At 36.9% G+C, this 19716-nt stretch overlaps 1 protein-coding gene across 2 annotated transcripts in view; it reads left to right on the top strand.

Annotated features, from left to right (window-relative positions):
* The first annotated feature begins 458 nt into the window (after positions 1 to 458).
* LEMD3 (LEM domain containing 3) overlaps positions 459 to 19716 on the top strand; it is a 70194-nt gene continuing 50936 nt past the window's right edge. For both annotated transcript variants that reach the window (XM_045553434.1, XM_045553433.1), the window contains exon 1: positions 459 to 2004. In XM_045553434.1, the coding sequence (XP_045409390.1) occupies positions 486 to 2004 (1519 nt within the window). In that variant the 5' untranslated portion in view covers positions 459 to 485. The remainder of the gene's footprint in view (positions 2005 to 19716) is intronic.

Below are 19716 nucleotides of genomic sequence, written 5' to 3'. Positions count from 1 at the left end.
AAAAGAGACAACCTTAAGTCAGACAGGGAAACTGCCAATCTAGTCTGGCCATTAGGATTTTTTCCAGTCTCTCTAGGCTCCCTCGGCAGCAAGAATCTGGATGAAAAGAAAACTAATGGCATGAACTTCAAGTCAGATGCCCAGTGGCAGGAACCTGGGAGGAAAAGGTCAAGGTGTGTTTTAGTAAGAGACAGCTCCCGGGAATGACACTTGGAAGGACAGGACGGAGAACAGGGGGAGAAGGAGGCAGTGAGGCGGGGTTGAATGCGCAGGAACCCCAAGGTGAGGCTGTGGAAGCCTTCTCCGCCGCGGGAGCCGCGCGCCGCTCAGGTGGCCCTTTCCCGCTCAGGTGAGCTCCTCCCGCGCTTCCCATTGGCCGAGACGCCAGTGGCGCTGGGAGGGCGACGCAGCCCGGTCTAGTTCAGGGTCTAGGGCGGCGCGTCACTTCCGGTAGCGCGGAGCTTGTAAAACACCCTGGAGAGAAAATGGCGGCGGCAGCGGCTTCGGCGCCTCAGCAGCTCTCGGATGAAGAGCTTTTCTCTCAGCTCCGCCGTTACGGCCTGTCTCCGGGCCCGGTGACGGAGAGCACCCGCCCTGTCTACCTCAAGAAGCTGAAGAAGCTTCGAGAGGAAGAGCAGCAGCAGCACCGGTCGGGGGGCCGCGGCAACAAGACGCGTAACAGTAATAACAATAACACGGCAGCCGCCACGGTCGCAGCCGCGGGACCGGCGGCGGCGGCGGTCGTGGGGATGGGGGTGCGGCCGGTCTCGGGCGACCTCTCTTACATACGGACCCCTGGGGGTCTGGGCCGGATCTCGGCCTCGGGCCCGGAGAGCCTCCTGGGAGGGCCCGGGGGCGCCGCTGCCGCCCCCGCGGCTGGCAGCAAAGTGCTGCTGGGCTTCAGCTCCGACGAGTCGGACGTTGAGGCCAGTCCCCGGGACCAGGCCGGCAGCGGCGGGAGGAAAGACCGGGCTTCGCTCCAGTACCGCGGACTCAAAGCGCCGCCGGCGCCCCTGGCCGCCAGCGAGGTGACTAACAGCAGCTCGGCCGAGCGAAGGAAGCCCCACTCGTGGTGGGGGGCCCGGAGGCCGGCGGGCCCCGAGCTGCAGACCCCGTCGGGGAAAGATGGAGCAGTGGAGGACGAGGAAGGGGAGGGAGAGGACAGTGAAGAGAGGGACCCAGAGGCTGAGGAACCGCTGTGGGCCGGCCGGACCGTGAATGGCAGCCGGCTTGTCCCCTACAGCTGCCGGGAAAACTATTCGGATTCGGAGGAAGAGGGGGATGACGACGTGGCCTCCACCAGACAGGTATTAAAGGACGACTCCCTTTCCCGGCATCGGCCCAGACGGACCCATAGTAAGCCTCTCTCTCCCCTGACTGCTAAACCTGCCGGCAGCCGGCTGGAGACTTCAGTTCAGGGAGGGGGAGGACTTGCGATGAATGACAGGGCGGCGGCTGCCGGGAGTCTAGACAGGAGCCGAAACCTCGAAGAGGCGGCGGCGGCGGAGCTGGGAGGAGGGTGTGATCAAGTGGACTCCAGCCCCATTCCTAGATACCGTGTTAACGCTAAGAAAGTGGCCCCTCTCCTGCCCCCGCCACTTACTGACATGGACTCACCCTTGGATTCTTCAACGGGCTCCCTTAAAACCAATAATCATATCGGTGGTGGGGTCTTCAGTCTGGACTCCCCCAGGGTTTATTCCAACAGCCTCCCTCCCAGTGCGGCGTTGGCCGCCTCTAGTTCACTCAGGATCAATCACGCCAATCATACGGGCTCCAATCATACCTACCTGAAAAACACATACAACAAACCGAAGCTTTCTGAACCTGAAGAGGAACTTCTCCAGCAATTTAAACGGGAAGAGGTGTCCCCAACGGGGAGTTTCAGTGCCCACTACTTGTCGATGTTTCTCTTAACTGCTGCCTGCTTATTTTTCCTAATACTGGGACTGACTTACCTAGGAATGAGAGGGACTGGAGTATCCGAGGATGGAGGACTCAGCAGTAAGTATTAAACCCTGTAGGTAAGGTAACAAAAGGAATGTTGCTAGTGGTCTGCTTTAGCCGCACTTAGCGTTTTACATGAGGTGGCTTTTATCTCCAAGATCATGGTTTGACAGCGAAAGGCCAACAGTGAATGCTTGTGTCATCTTTAAGAAAGAACACCACTATCAGAATGATATCCTATGGCTGGTTTTAAAATTTTTCTGCATGATGTATTGTGAAATTCAAAACAACTTATAAAGAGACAAAGTATTACAAGACTGTTAGTAAAGTGCATTTGTTTATGTGACTTAATTTTCTTTTAGCCTTAAATATTTGTGCATATGCCAGTTACTCAACAGTTTTGAAGTATGATGATTGTTAATGGGCATCATAAATGCAGTGTTTTTTTTCAAATTGAGTTGTGGTTCTAAAAGGCAATGTGATAGCTCTTGAAATTTGGGTTATCTTGTAGTAATAAGTATATGTGTAGGTAGTTCTGTAATTCTTTTGAAGTGAATGAATATAAGAAAGCAGCAAGGCACACCTCTTAATTGATTTCCCTGCCCAAAGCACCTCCCCTCCCACCTGTGAGAAAAGTAGTATGAGGGCAGTGCAGGAGCTTGCTTGCATTTTTACTTGGACTGGTTTGCAGGCCTTGCTATTTGCTTGCTAAATGGCTTTAGGCTGGTGTGTTCATTCATCTGGTAAGCCAGCATCTTCCTCTATGCTGAGCAACCAGGGTACAGCAGTAGTAAGTCAAAGTATCCCTACCCTTAAAAACAAAAAGGAGTTGAATGCAGACCATTTTGTGTTCGCTGAAGGAAATAAGGGTGGAGAAATTGGTGTGAGCTACTTCACATTGACTGGTCAGAGGAGGTAACTAGTTGAGGTAAGATCTGAAGCAGGGGAAGGAGATGATCTTGTAGACAGACAGGAGAACATTCTCTGGACAAGAGATTATAAGAGGAAAGAAAGGCCTTGAGTTGCATAAAAGCCTTCCTGTAGGTTAAAGTGGTTAGAGCACCTTGAACATGGAAAAGAGAGCAAGGGTTAGAACTTCATTTTCCTAATCTATAAAACGATGCTAATTTTGACTAGAATGATGCTTGTGAAGATTAAAAGAGAAAGTAAATTAGTATAATGGACTACTGAATACGTGATTTATTAGTGTTAGATCCTTCTCTCCACTTCCCTTGAAGACTTCCTACTCTTTTCACCCAACATGAATTTACTGATCATGATTTGTATTTATAAAATTGTCTTATTAGTTTTATTTCAAAATGGAATGAAAGATGCAGTTAGCTGACTCAGAGAGTAGGAATCAAAATAGTGTAAGCTTTGATTTAGATGTAACCAATTCTAAGATAGGCAAATAATAGATTATTACTATATTGCTTAATTACAGGGGTTGGAAGAGGAGTGAAATCCCACTCTTCACTTTAAGTGGTTCCCTGGGGGCAAGAGTGATATATTGTGTCCTGCCCCAAATCTTTGGCAGGAAAAAATAAGGGTACGCTGGAAGTTAAACTAGTAAATAAATTTACTAAATTAAATGCCATCACCTATCAGCAGTACCTACCTACATCTGTTTGTTTCTGTAACAACAACGATATGATCTGGCCATTTTTTAAAAGCTAAATGCTTTACACATATACCATCCCAATAACTCAGAGAGACAGATGGTATTATCCTTATTTTATGGAGGAGGATGATGAGACTCAAATAAATTAAGAAATGTACCCACAGTTGAACAGTTAGTGAGTAGTAGACTAAGATGTTTCAGATTTTTTTTCCAACTATAAAGCCATTTTCTTAACACTGTTTTGAGTAACATTTGTAGAGTGCTTTCTAAATCAGTGGGTACTTTTATTATGATTAAGAAGATAATTATTTGGTAGAATTTCATTCAGAATTACTGATGATCACAATTCTCAATTAAGGTGACTTTTACATCGTTCTCATCAGTATTAAGATGAATAATGTTAGGTACAAAAATTTCAGATAGAATAGGATAGGAATGCTAAGTTTTGGTACTCTTTCTCACCTCCACTGATATGGAAGGAAATTTATAAAGTGTTTTGTAAATAGTAAATGTAGGGTAGCCTGGGTGATAGAAAGAACAATGGCTAAGAAGTAGACGATCTGGGTCCTAGGACTTGTCTGAATGACCTTGGTCAAACTCCTTAACTTTTGAGCCTCACTCTTACATGCTAAATGGGGATAATAATATCTGCTGTCTATGGGGTTGTTGCAATGGTCAGATGAGATAGTTTGTTAAACAGATATAAGGTGGTATTATTCAGAAGTTTAGACAAAATTTGTTGTATTCTTGGTAAACTATGATATATATGTAAAGAAAAATAGTTAAGTCCTTTCTGTAAATGATATTTAGTAGTGCATTTCTTACCTATTTAACTTAATTTTTATTCCATTAAATACACATGGTAGAAGTTGATAAAAAAATTTGACTAACAGTATAATCCTTAAATGTATGATATACTTGACATATTGTATACCATGTTGGAAAGAAGGGCCTACTAGTTCAGTTAGTCTACACACCTAACGGTGTCAGGGTTTCAAGAGTGAATAATTTTCAGTCCCTGTATTTATGTATTCCAAATCCTTTGTCATAGTATGCTGCTTAGCCATAGGGTTCATTGGTCAAATAGTGTGCTCAAGGAAATAGTTTTACCTTAAGTAATAATTTTCACCAGAAGATTGTAGGTTATATGTGAGAGTAAGCTTTAGTAGGCTTTTATTAGTTATGATTAAATTATATATAGTACATAATAGATTACTCTTTTAAATAGTCCTTAATCATTTGGTGTTTGAAATTTTTTCATCAACACCCTATTTTTATTAATTAAATTACTCTGAGTCTGCTTCCTCATTTGTAAAGTTAGGGAGTTGGATTAGATGATACCTAAACCCTTCCCAGCTCCAAGGTTTAAGATTCTAACTTTGAACTGCCCTACCAAAACAGCTCAAGGATGGGCCTGCAGTCAGATTTACTCTCTTGTTCCATAGGTAATTAGATCATTACCGCCCACCAAAAGAAAATAGAGAAGCATAATAGATTGACTATCTTAGGCTCACATGATCATTATTTAAGAAATTTTTTTTCCTGTTACAAAAGACACGATTTTTGCAGAACGGTTAGAGAGAGATGAAGCAAAAAAAGAATGGTTATCGTGTGCCTCTCTTCCTAGTCTTAGGCTCATTCTTGGTATAAATAAGTTTTAGATTCTTTCAGAACTTTCTTAATATTTTTCATGTAAATACATCTGTGTGTGTGTAGATTTTCATTCAACAAGAGTGCCTACTATATATACCAAGCACTACTTTAAGCAGCAGGGATATGTAGTGAACAATATGTGGGTATGTGGAAGATGAAATCTCTCTTTCCGAGCTTACATTATGGACAAGTAAACAAATAGGAATTTCAGATATGGTAGTTGCTAAAACAAGATAATGCCAGTAACTTTTGTGGGCTGGGGTGAAGGCATATGCAATGTTACATACCGGTAGGCCTCTCTGAGGAGGGATGTTTGAACTGAGATCTGAGTGATTTGAAGGAAGTAGCCATTGACAGGGAGAAGAGCATTCTGGTAAAAGTAACAGCAAGTACAAAACCCCTGAGGCAAGAATAAGCTTGCATGTTGAAGGATCGGAAAGATTGGCCAGTGTTGCTGGGACATAATGAATGATGGGGAGAATGGCATGTGATGAAGTCAGAGGTAGGCATTAGCCAGGTCATAAAGGACCTAGAGGCCTTGAGGGCCATCAAAAGGTGTCTGAATTTTAAGTGACGTCATACTGTACATATTTGGCAACTTGTTTTTCACTTAACATTGTATTATGAGTAACTTTCCTATGCAGATTTCAAGGACAAAGGTAAAGTTTAAAAAATCTCACTGTACACTAGTCCCTTTCTCATCGTATAAAAACGCTAAAATCTCTACCATCCTAAAAATATTGTTCAACCTTCAGTCTTATCTAGTTTTTACTCTCTTCTCAGCCAAACTTTATATCTCTGTTTTCTCCCCTGCTATTCACTTAACCCTGTCTAGTTTAGCTTTGTTTATCAACCATTCCTCTGTTACCTCTCTTCAAGTCACCAATTACTCAGTTTCCAAATCCCCACCTCTCTGGTACATTCAGTGCATTTTTTCTTTTTTTGAGACAGATTCTCACTTTGCCCTGGGTGAAGTGCCGTGGTGTCATTGTAGCTCACTGCAACCTCAAACTCCTGGGCTCAAGCGATCCTCCTGCCTCAGCCTCCCAAGTAGCTGGGACTACAGGCATATGCCACAATGCCTGGCTAATTTTTCCTATTTTTAGTAGAAACAGGGTCTCACTCTTGCTTAGACTAGTCTCGAACTGCTGAACTCAACCATTCTTCCTACCTCAGCCTCCCAGATTGCTAGGATTAAAGTGGTGAGCCACCGCACCCGGCCACATTCAGTGTGTTGACAACTCCCTTCTTCATGAAACTCTCTCCTTTACAAACTTCTTTGTCACCAGTCTCTCCTAGTTTTCATACTTCTGTCTGTGTTTTATATTGATGGTCTCTGAAACTTTATCTTTCGCTCTGTCCTTTTGTATACATTTCCCTAAGCAGTTTCATCCACTCTCCTGGATGACACCTCTCAATTTTATGTTTTCCCCTTAGATTTTTCTCCTGAGCATCAAGACTTACCTATTTGTTTATTAGACATTTTTGGATGTACCAGAAGTATGTGCCAATACTATCTGACTTTTTCCTTATCTTTACCTTGTTTTTGCCTTTATGTGTCCTGTTTTAGTTAATGGTGCTTCTATCCACCCAGAGCTCAAGAGAGAAACCTTGGATTTGCCTAGATTCCTTCCTTTCTCTTACCTTTCTACCAACCCCCAACCTAGTTGGTTATCAAGACATATAGTTATATCTCCTACATATCTTTTGAGTCAATCTTTTTCTCTCCATCACCCACTGCTCTAGGTTAGACTCTTTCCTGAAATTTCTAGTTGCCTAATATATGTCCTTGCTTCTAGGCTGTAGCTCTTCCAGTTCATTTTTCAGTGCCAACGCAGTATTTCAAAAGCACAAATGCATTCATCCCCTCTTGCTCAACATTGCCCAATGGCTTTCTCTTACTTATTGGCCGGAATATAAACTTGGCTAAACTATTCATGGTCTGGCTATGCCTATCTTTTAAGCTACATTTCCTACCAGTCCCTCTCTTCACACTTAACTTTCTGAAAAACGGAACTACTTGCTATTCACCAAATAAGTCATGAAATTTTGTGCCTGTATGCCTTTGCATATGTCATTTCCATCTTTGGGAATGGTGATTCTTTCTCTCTATTGCCCAGCTGTTATTCATTCTAAAAAATGTCATCTCTGGACATCTTTAACTCCCCATCCTCTTTACCCTAGAATTTGGCCCATCATTCTCTGCTCAAGCAAAATCTTATGCATTGTACATAGCCTTTATCACAGAGTATTGTAATTGTGTGCATCCAGGATAGCAGACACATCACAGCTCCATGGAGTAATCTTTCTACAGGAGGAATAGAACACAGTGGTAAAGGGTATATACTTTTTTCATTCAACTCTGCGCTCTCTCTGTTCACGGTTGACTTTACTAGAGACTCAATTGCCTTTTATTAAAAATGAAGATGATAATACCTGTTTGAGAATGGCTTTAATACACGTAAAGTATTTAATGTTGTTGCTTGGCACATGGAAATCTCTTAGTAAATGGAAGTCAAATTAGCACAAACTCATTCAGTAAAAATTTGTTGAATAAACGATCACATATCAGGTACCCAATATATATGCACCGATTAATTCATCATCTGGTTCAGTAATTGGTTACCTCCTCAATATAAGGATATATAAAAGAAATCTCATTTCTGCAGAAGTCTCCACTCTACTAATAACAGTCACCAGAAATGGTTAAGAAACATACAGGATGTTATGTGACAAGTGCCACACTTTTATAAAAGGGGAGAATTTGCTGTGAATTCTCAAATGATGAGTCTCAAATGATCAAAAGCCCTGAATTCCAAATTAAGGCTTTATTCTGTGTAGGTTGAGCAAGGGGAATCCATGGAGGTTTCTAAGCAGAGGACTAGCATGATTAAATTGGTCTTTTAAGAAGGATAAACAGGTGGTGGTACAGATAATGGAGTGACAGGGTTGGAGGGAAGGAATGGGATGCTAGGCACTAGAAGCAGACAGGGAGTGATGAAACCTGAAAGAGGTTGATAACATGGGGGTGGAGTAGTGCCTATGTATGAGAAAATTCACTTGAAGAAAGAAATATAATGAATATAGAGGATAAAGGAGAGATAGGAGTGAAAGATTATTCTGTGGTCGTGAACTTGGATGACTGAGAGAATGGTAATATCTTTGAGAAAACTAAAGATGTGGAAGAGGGATCTAACTTGGGGAAAGGTCTTATAGAAACAGTGTTTACGTGGGGCTTATCATTTGAGTTGTTGAAGTGGAAATACCCTCTAGGCTATTGTAGGTACCAAATTGAAGTAAAGATGAGTGGTGCTGAATGTATGTACTGGTACTGTTTACTAAAGGAACAGGTACCTTTTTAATATGTTTCTTCTTTTAATGTGTAAAAGCCAAGACCAGTTGTCATAAGGAGATGCCATAGGTGTTTTTTTTTAATATTTTAATTTTTAAAGTAATTGGAATCACCAAAAGCTCCAGAATTTGATATCTAAAATGAACATGGGAGTAAAGATTTTGAAAAACAGTTGTTGCTCTCATTCTTGAAGAATGAAAGCTGCGCTATGTCTGAAATTTTTCAAAGTTGACTACTTTGTAAGAAAACAAATATTCCTAGTTCTCTAAGAATATTCCTGTGAACCCCAGGGGTTTGCAAATCCCTGTTTGATTTAAGAAATTAAAGTCTACCTTATGGAAATGTCTTTCTTTGGAAAGTTATCTCTAGAATAATTTAAAATTTAAAGTCATCAGAGGGAAAACTTGTGAATCCCCACAAGTATATCCAATGGAGCCTACTTTGAGGAAACATAGGCATACTTATTAGAGAAGTTGGGTTTGAATATTGGCCCTGCCATTTGCTAGCTTTTTTACTAACGGCAAGTTCCTTAGTAGCTGTAAACCTCTATATCCTCATCAGTAAAATAAGAATTAATGAAATAATACATGTAAAGTAAAGCTCAGGACATGGCACATAGTAATAACAAGTAACCATTATGTAGCTTTATGTGCCAGGCACTGTGCTAAACAGTTATTGTTATTTAATCCTCTTGAGGAGGTGCTTATCCTATTATCTATTTTATAGATAAATGGAGACTCTGAGAAGTAAATTGCCCAGGGTCATGTGGCTAGTAAGTGCAGAGGCAGTATTTGAAGTCAGATAGTGGCTCTTAACCATTTTCTAGATTGCCTTTTTATATGTGTAAATACATAAGAACTCATTGTATGTTCTCTACTATTATTATTGTTAATATACAGAAAATTATGAAGAGTATGGATGGGTAATGCATGAACATGAAATCCTGAAAGTGCCAGCAATAATCTATGAAACCTAACAACTTAAGGAAAAAAAAGTACAAATTTGCACTTATTGAACAATTGGAAATCGTGTGCAACTATTAGATTAATTTATTGATATATGAGGCAGGAGCATCTACAATAATATAATACAAATTGTAATATATAATATTGTAAAACTATACTAAAATATACTATTTCTAATTTTTAAAAGATTTGCCCAGTTTCAAAACCGGTTAGGAAAGTGATCTTGTAATTTCCATTACTCCAGAAAACTTACTCTTTCCAGAGTTCATTTTAAGATGTAAACACCTTAAAGTATAGTACATTTGGTTCTTCCTTTTTTGCTCCTTTTAAATAAACTTTGTATTTTTCCTTTATACTCATATTTGTTTTAATGGAAATGTTTTATAATTTCAGGGACACTTTTAAAAATTAGGTGTTCTCATGATTCCTCAGAGTTGTGAAGTTTTAAAGCTAGCTTTTCCTTGCTCATTAAGTATTCTATATTAACTTCACCTTTCTGAAAAATATTTTATGTAATTTAAAGGAAACTTAAAACCTCCATGCAAAGAGATATTTAATCTAGTTTATAAGTAGTTTAAAAAAGAAGCATACCTTTAACTATTTGACTCGTCTCCAAAATATATGGTAAAAAGTACTACCAACTTCTTTATGAAAATTTTATTACTAATGGTATATCTTTATTCTAATTCCATATTAATTTATTGTACACTAAAAATAGCTGCCATTTAATTTGGGAACACAGCCCGATACTAACTGTGGAAATTGTTATAACAATTATTTGCTTATAACTTTAGATTTTGGCTTTCATATTTAGAATTTATTTTTAACATGGATTTTAAAATGAACCAGTAACAGTATATTTGAGCAATAATGTTTAGATTTTGCTGCATAATCCAAACTTTAACCTGAATCACACAAGTGTTATTTAAAAAAAAACTTAAAAATTGTTTATTAACAATGCTGTCAAAATAATTTTAAAACAAGAGTTAACCAAGAAGAAAGTGTTAGGTTTTAATATTTATTCATCTAACATTCCATAGTTAAATATTACATATTTGACGTCATTATTTTTAAAATGTATTTCTAAGGAAATTAGCTTTTTAAAAAGATTATAAAAATTATATTCAGAGGTAATATCTGCAAATAGAATGATACTTATGTGGGAGCTATCATGAATTACTTTTCATACGTCTTAATTTTCTTTTTATTTCTGGGGGTATAGTTTAAAATTATACCACTTTTATCTAGGTAGCAAATGTATTGCTCTATGCTTTCTTACAGCTTTTTGCTTAAAATGTTTTTGCAAGATGACTTCTGAATTCATATTTATAGCTATGTTGCTATCAAATAGCAAGCTAAAGTTTAGAAACAAGGCTTGGGTGCAAAACTATGCAAGGGTTTAGTTCAGCTGTCCTAAACTAATTGGGTGTTAAGTATACACCAACAATTGTTCTGACCTGAATGTGACATGAATAGAAAAAAATTCCTTAGGAGCAAATGGGCATCTTAGCATGTAGCAGAAAATTAATTTTGTTTTGCAGTTAGAGACATGTGTATATATGTGTGTGTGTATATATACATGGAATTTGCCAACCATGGCTAATTTGTGAGAGCACATTGTACTTAAAAAGGAAGCTTTTGCTCTGTCAGAATTTACCTAGGTATAATTTTCAAAACTTACACATGGAGAGGACTGTTGAAATTAGGCAGGGGGAAATCTTAGAATATCTGTTTCTTCTAGCCATGGTTTAGAACCTTGATCAGCTTTATTAATGACTTCCTAGTTTTTTAAGGGTACCTCCTATGGGATCGCAAATGCTTTCTTTGATTTAGTTCATTTGAAGAAACGTTTAAGTTTCTGTCCTATATGTTCATTCACTCTGATTATTTATGGAGCACCTTACCAGAAGATGAGTATATAGTTTTTAAAACTATAGGAGTGACACTCACTCCAGCCCCACATTGTGGCTGACATTTTTTTCCCCCTAAATATTTATATACTAGCTAGTCCTCAGAATTGGAATTTGGTTACTATGCAACAATGTTTCAGATTTATATATTGTGGCTTAGGAAACATAACTTTTAAAAATTAGTTTCTGCAAATTTGAGTATGCCATCTGGTAAAGCTTACCACAGTGTATACTCTACATACACAAAAGAAATAATCTAAGTGACAGTGTGTGTTGATTTTTCCTTTCACCTTTTCTGTATTACAGTTTTCTCATTTGGGAATTTCATCTTTAAAAACCACACAATTTTAATAAATGTAGGTTTCATTTCTTACAGGTTTTTAAAAGTAATTTTTTTTAAAAAAGGAAGGGACATGAAGAATTAATTTGCCAAAAATGAAAATGTTATAAATCTGAGCATTTATGATTATGGTTCAAGATGTTCTAGAAATATGCTTATGACAAAAGTTTTGTTTTTTAAAAATGTCATCTCCAGATGTCCCTTCTTTTCAGATTCTAAAGCCTTAAATGATAAGAACAAACATTTATTGAGAACTCTTTATGTGTGAGCACTTTAATTTTTGTGAAGGTAACTACTAAAATCTTTGTGAGAAAAGTAAAACATAAAAGGAATAAGATTACAAGTGGCTTGTTTAAGATCCCACAGCTACTAAGTGTTAGAGCCAGCATTTGAACCTAAGATCTGACTTAGAGTCCACAGTCTAAACCACCAGGCAGCAGTTGAATTTTTTATGCTTTATTTTATTCTCAGCTACTAACATTATTTGGGCAAGTGAGTTACCCCTAACCTCTGAGCCTCTGTTTTTGCATCATTCTCATGAGGGTATAATAAAATCAGCTACTTCCAGCCAATGATTTTTGTAGGGAACTAATGTGATGATGTCTGTAGAAATATTTTGGAGTGATATATAATTATACTTTAAATACTGTTAGTTAGGATTTTTCAACTGTAGTAGTCTAATTTAAGCAATGCATGTTCAGCACCCATGACATGTCTTGTCAGTGATGTTAATAATAGAAGAGTCGGTTAAATTTACAGTCCTTATCAGTGTTTTAAAGCCTTTCTCTCAAGCTATCTGAGCAGATAAAAGGGAATTATCTTTTCGCATTACTTAATTAGTGCCTTCCTTATCTCTAGGACTGAAAAATAATATTTTTCTTTTTGCAGCTATATTAATTAAATAGGTGATGAAGCACAACTTGATACTACTAGATTGTACCCTTGCTGACCACCAGAAGGTAGATTTGCTGATAGGAAAGTCAGAGATTGGATACGTTGCTTTAATCCGAAATAGAGTACTGAATTTGAGGCAGAAAAACATTTAAGAATGTGCAGGGGTCTTAGAGTAAGCTTCTGTTAACATTACCTGAAGAACAGACAGTGCACGCGATTGATAGAAAGAGGTAGCTTGTCACATGCTGTTCTTCACCTAGTTTATAAGATACCATGAGTAGTAGTATTACCAAAGTGGGAAGATGAGGTGTATCCCTATGAATAGACAATAGATGGGTATTAAAATCATACTACTTAAATTAGAAGGGATTTAAAGTGCATTAGGATCTTCAGTCTCCTAGATAATTCATATGAAGCACATAATGAAATTTTCATCCCATTTTGCATTTGAAACTGTATCCATGATACGGTATTTGTTCAGACTAGAGTTGTCCAATAGGATTATAGTACAAGTCACATATGCAATTTTAATGTTTGTAATAGTCATGTTAAAACATAAAAACCAAATGAAATCAATTTTAATAATGGATTTTATTTAATCTAATATAGCTATAATATTATTTTGACATATAATCAATGTAAAAGTTATTGATGATCTGTTTTATCTTCTTTTTTCATATTAAAGCTTCAAAATCCAGTGTGTATTTTATACTCACAGAGTATTTCAATTCAAGCTAGCCATATTTCAAGTGCTCAGTAGCCACATGTGACTAGTGGCTACCCTATTCGATAGCACAAGTCTGGACTGTCCTAAGTGAATGGAGTTACATTGTTGGTTTAATGAGATCTAATGACTATTCATTTTTGAATGCTTACAATGTGCCATGCATTGTGTTCTCTATAATATTTTCAACTAATCTTTATAATAACTCCATTATGTAGGTTTTATTATCATTTTACAGATACAGTGAGGTATGAAGATATTAATTTGTCTAAGGTTAAATAGGTAGTCAGTAGAGGAGCAGGATTTAAAACTAAACCTGACTCTAAAACCCTTGTTGTGTTTACTATATTGCACTGTTTTAATGCACCGCCACTTAGAGATAGGGCAGGTAGTAGAGTGAGATTTAGTGCTGCCACTCTTAGCTGTTTTTGATTCACTCCTGTGACTTATGGTTTAATCACTCCTTATTTTAAGGAAGTGAAAGTGGTACCTCCTAAGTCCTCATATTCCTCAGTAGGAATATTCCTTTATACACATTTCACCATTTCCCATTGTAAAGTGTTTTCTACAGCTCTTTAAACATGTAGAAGGGAGAGATGCCTCCTTCTGCTTTGAATCTGGCACATGTTTGTGGCAAGAAGTAGGGGAAAAGTCAGCTCTCACTGAGAAAAGTGAAAACTAATGACTGGTAAAACTCTTCTGAGTAAAGAAAATTTTTAAGGGTTTCAGTATTTCACTCTGAGAAAAATTTTGGAAAGTTCTTATTTATCATGTTCTTTGGATTATAAGTATTTTCTCAGTTCTCTTATAGGATGTTATATGATAGGTTTATACATAGCAGCATCTCCTAATTAATTTGAATAATTTCTTTGAATTACATTTGGATTCTGAGAAAATATTTGCTCACAAAGACAAGCTGTTTAATTCCTAAAGGAAAAATAGGCAGTCCCTAATTTTTGAATAGGTTGTCTTCCAGGTCATGTGTAAACAGTTGTTTGAACTTGGCACATGTTTTACTACACTGCTTTTAAGTTCTCAGGCTAGCCCACAGAAGCCTATTTAAAACCACATACTATTTTAGCACTAATATAGTATTGGTTTAAATTTTGGGTCCTTAGAGCAGTGGAGCATGTTCTGTGGGAGTTAGAGGAGGAAAAAGAAAGTTTATTTTTGGCTTTTTATGTTTTTTCTTCCTATACTTTTCCATCTCTTAGTTCCTGTTTTCCAACTCACACTGGCCTAAGCTTCCTACTGTTTTACTGTAACGTTGGCAAAACATCAAAATGCTCAATAACTTCACAGTTTTCTTTAGTATGTAGTAGGTCTGTTTATTGAGTGCTTGGCAAGTATAAACATTTTATGCTTTTTATCTCATTTAGTCTTAAGAGTTTTATGAGTAGGTGCTAATCTCATATCATTTTACAAATGAGGAATCTGAGGATTAGATTAATCACATTGCCCAAAGTTATAGGGCAGGGAGAGGAATTATGTAGTTAGGTTGTTGGGCAAACTTTAGTAGTATGACTGGGAAGCTTATCCACTAACCATTGTAGTATACTGCTTTCCTCTTTCACATACTCTTTTCCTTTCCCTCTTTGCTAAATCTTTACTCCTTTTATTGCCTCAATTCAGCTACATTTTTTTTTTTTTCCCAAGACACAGGGGTTTCGCTAAGTTGCCCAGGCTGGCCTCTTTCCACCTACCTCATCCTCTCCAGTAGCTGGGACTAGCGGTGTGAGCCACTGAGCCTGGCAGTCAGCTACTTTTAACTAAATGTTAGGGAAAGCCATTTGATTGAATTAATTCATAATATAATATTATAGAGCTCTGTTAATAAAAATTATATGATTTTATGATAAAATTTGATAATGTGATTGTTGAGAATTGAGTCAATATGGAATCAGAGTTTAGACTAGCCTCTCTAAATCATTCTTTTCCTTGCGTGTTTAGTAGCTGGGTTGCCTACTGTTCTATATTTTCAGTTAGAATTTATGATAGTAGTTTTCAGCTATGGACTGAGAACATTTTGGGAGCTGCACCCATTACAGAATATTTTCTGAGGACCTAAAAAATGATTTGCCTCTTATATTGTGCTATTATTTTTCAACTGTACTGCTATGCTTAGAATATAAAATATTATTGTATTCATGGAATTTTGTTATATTTTCTTAGTAAATATCAAAAGTACTGTCATGGGGAATTTGAAAATCATGATGTAAATGAAGAAGTCCTTTTACTTAAAAAGTGGAGAATCACTGTATAAATCATACTACAAAGAAGTTATATATAAATTATATTTACCGGTTATATTACTAGTTTAGAATTTATTTTCCAGACATTCATACTGAACGTCAGGGTATCAGTTGTAATGTTGAAGTGACTGTCTAACTTATCAACTGGTAAAAGCCCTTTCATCTTCTCAAAGGTGATTGTACAAGATCTTTAGATTCTCTCTCTGATTGGTGAAATTTTTGGCAGTAAATGAAAAATTCAGGCATTATAAAAGACTTTGGTTGGGAGCTCTGGAGTCTTCCCTTTCTCTACAAACTGTCATTTCTTCCCATGGTAGAGATAAATGATGGAGTAGCAGTATTTTGTGTTATTTTGTAAACTGAGTGCTATTTTTTTATTTCATACTGGAATTGGGGAAAGAAGAAAGCTAAGATTTATTAATCTCCCTCTCTCCACATTGCTGGACACAGTCACAAAACATCTCATTTTATATTGGGTAATTAGAGATCCAGAGGTGGTAACTTGCCTGTAATCGAAAGTTGTAAACATTGGAGCTAGTATTCATCACTTTAGAGATTTTTTTCATTTTGTCCCATTGATTTTTACTTTGAAGAGATACTTTTCATTCCTCTAAATGATACAATTTCAGGAGCAAGCATTACTTAAAAGAAAATTTATATTTTACTTAAAAGAAATTTAAATTGTAATTTAAATTTTAAGAGTTGTCCTTGGTTGAAATTAATACAAAACAGCTGTAAATTATATTAGTGTCATCTCATCCAAGAAAGAAAAAGGGCAAAAATATTACTCAATTACTTCGAAAATATTGTGTCTTTGTAAAAATTCTGTAATATTTGGGTTGGGAAATGAGAGAAACTAGGATGATTCAGGGTCTTTGCTTAAATTTTCCTTTAAGTAGAATATCAGTCCAAATACAGTTTTAAAAATAGAAGTATAATATTTTGTTGGGTTGGTTTAGATTGCTTTTTTTTTTTTTTTTGAAGCAAACATCTTCAGTTTTCTTTAAAATTCTTTTTGGTAAATAAATTCTGTAGGGACTAAAATAATAAAAGACACTGAAGTTCATCAATAAATGCGTATTGATGAAGAACCATAGTACAAGTATTAGAATTAAATAAGTAAAAATACATAAGCATGGTGTATGGGTTTTGAGTTTAAAAAGTAAGATTAAATAGGGTATAAGTAGGGTGTCCACTTTGGATAAAAAGAAATAAACAGCTTAATGTGGTAAATCAAAATTCTGGCAAGTCCATATGCTAGCTAGAGCAGACATAATATGAATATTTTCCTGGTTTGCAATTTGAATGTCTCTCCTTATTGCATTGGACCTTTTGGTGAACTCCCTGGGTGGCCCGTGCATCATCAGGGGTGAGGGTTGTCCAGTTTCAGGATATAGGACTTCAGAAATAGAGCAGTTTATAGATAACAAAATGTCAAAGACAATGAGCAGGACTAGAATCTGATGTTTACAAGGGTGCACTGTAGTTTTGTATCGAAACCTAAATTTTTTCTCTACAGCTGCTCCAGTTTCTATCGAAGATAGTCACAGTAAGACTAATTTGTTTGCGAAAGAAGTCTAGTTTCATTAAACTTGGCCTGATTATTTACATAAGTGCAGCAAGAGTAGTGATTGGCCATATAGGCTATTTTAAAGTCTACTTTGCTGGAACTTTTAAATAAAGAATCTCAGATTAGACTTTTAAAAGCTTCTACAAGCTAAGAAGCCATGCCAAAGACTTGCCAGCAGACTTTGCCTGCAATACCTATAGATTTGAGTGAGTTTCTCTCTTCTGAAGTTCCTCAAAATAATTTTAAAGTTCCTGGGCCTGCCTTATTCAACCTATAAGGCCGGAGAACCCTTAAAGCCTGGCACCACACCAGTTCCCCCCTCCCCCCGCCAAGGGGCTTTATTGGCTTCATAAAGTAACCTTTAGTTCTTTAAAACTGGTCATATCCAAGTCTATGCATTCTCAAATATGACATTCCAGTCAAAGCCTTGATACTACAATCAATGTTTCCAATTATATCTTGTTACAAAGAGAAAAGATTCATATTGAACTTATGCAAATAGTTGTGTTGCCATAAAAATACTGATAGTTTCTGAATTTTGGAGGGATCACAGAGGGAGAAAAGATAATTGTTTCATCTTTGTTCACAAAGATATACTTTACCAAATTGTTGTAAATTATAGATAGCTTAAGAGAAAAGAAAAAGGCTCCCTTAAATCTGAAAAACACAACATTACAGAACCGGCAATGTTTTCAACAAAAAGGCCATTAAAAACCCCATAATTTTTCTTCATCGGTTCATTTACTCTCATGTACTTTTTGTTCTGCTTGCTGTTGGGTTAGCAGTTTCATGAACCAATCGGTTTCTTCATTAGAGTTGTGGAAATTCTTACCCGGACCAATGGTATAATCTTAAGGTTTTCAGAAACCTGTACTTGTCAGAATCTTTTCCATGAATCTCCTTGAGGATGAAACACTTGAGGGTTATAGTTGCTAGCAAAAGCTTTCAGGAAAACATCAGAGTGAAACAATTAACTGTCTATAGATGACAAGACTTAAAGTGGCCTTGGTTAAAGATCTGATGAGAGTTTATTACAATGCAGTTGACAAGAAAATTTTATTTTGTGACATACAATATTTTAACATAATAATCAAAATTATGACTGCTAACAGTATACCAGGACATATCTGATTTCTAGGAATTTCATACAATTTCTAGAACATTCATATCAATAACATACCCATACAAATACAACTCAAGGAAGGTTAAAACATCATTGGTTATTAGATAATGCTTCCCATGTAAATTTAACATACTGAATAAGTCTAATTAGTTTAACATCTCTTTTTATGAGGAGAGAGAACAAATTCTTTTGAGATATTCTAGGGGCCCTCTGGAAACTACTAAAGTTAGTCTGAGGTCAAAAGGACAATTTAGAATTGGATTAATAATGTAGATGTAAAAAAACTAAAAAAACAATGTACTTCTTTTAATGAGAATTCATTTTTCATAGTCAAAGACCTAATAAAGCAAGAATAGACTGATACTCCAAGAAAACTTTGTACCAATATACTTTTGATATTGACTCATCATTTTAAAAAAGTGACTTGTAAGTAAATCCATTCAAATATTAGCCAGGTTGACCACACATAAAATTCCTTTTTCAAGATTCCTTTTCTATAAACCTACAGTTTTCTTATATCCATTCAGTTTTGTCCTATATGGTTCCTCTTTCCCACTGTGGAACAACCAATCATTGTACTGTAGGACAGTAATTATTCTCTTTTTCCCTTACAAAGACGCATCCTTCGTACTTTATAGCTTTTCTTACCAAAAACGTGTTGTTTTCTTCATACACGGAGTTGTTTCTTCTAGTTTTAATTACCGTATATTAATTAGAATTCATAACTTTTAGTAAATTTAATTTTTAGAAGCATGTGCTTCCTCATGGTATAGTTTTTCAGTGTGACACAGGACATGTTTACTAACAGACCTCAATATCCTTAGTTCCATAGTAAGAAGCCAAAAGTGGATAACTTAGGTTCTGTAATTAATTTTTCAGTATTTTATTTGAAAATGATCTAGATATGATTCAGTGAGTATCTGTCACTTAATTTAAGTTAGCAAAACTCCAAGGGTGTTGTTAGTTACCAGAGATTTTTGGAAACAGGTTTTAAGTAGACATAACGCAAAACAAAAGTAGCCATCATCAAGTTATTACCCTTTTAGCTATTTACAGCCATGTGCATGTTAGGCAGTCATCACAAAGGCAAGAATCCTAAAAAAGTTAAATAGATGGGTTTTTGTTTTACTGCTATGCTTGATATACATAAAGCGACGGACACTGCACTTTAACTTGCACATTTGTTCTTAGGTTGAACTTATAGTTCTATAATCTTAAACTTCTGGTAAAGATAACTGTCAAAGGAAAAAAGAACCCAAACTCTGTAAAATAATTTAAAGAGGTTTATTCTGAGCCAAATATGTGAGACCATGGCCAGGAGAGCCACGCCCAAGAAGCCTTGCCTTGAGGAAATGGTCTTGCCTT

Source organism: Lemur catta, chromosome 6 (genome assembly GCF_020740605.2).
Source record: "Lemur catta isolate mLemCat1 chromosome 6, mLemCat1.pri, whole genome shotgun sequence".
Classification (NCBI taxonomy): Eukaryota; Metazoa; Chordata; class Mammalia; order Primates; family Lemuridae; genus Lemur; species Lemur catta.
Note: the sequence above shows the minus strand (reverse complement) of the source record. Positions and strands in the feature narration are given on the sequence as shown.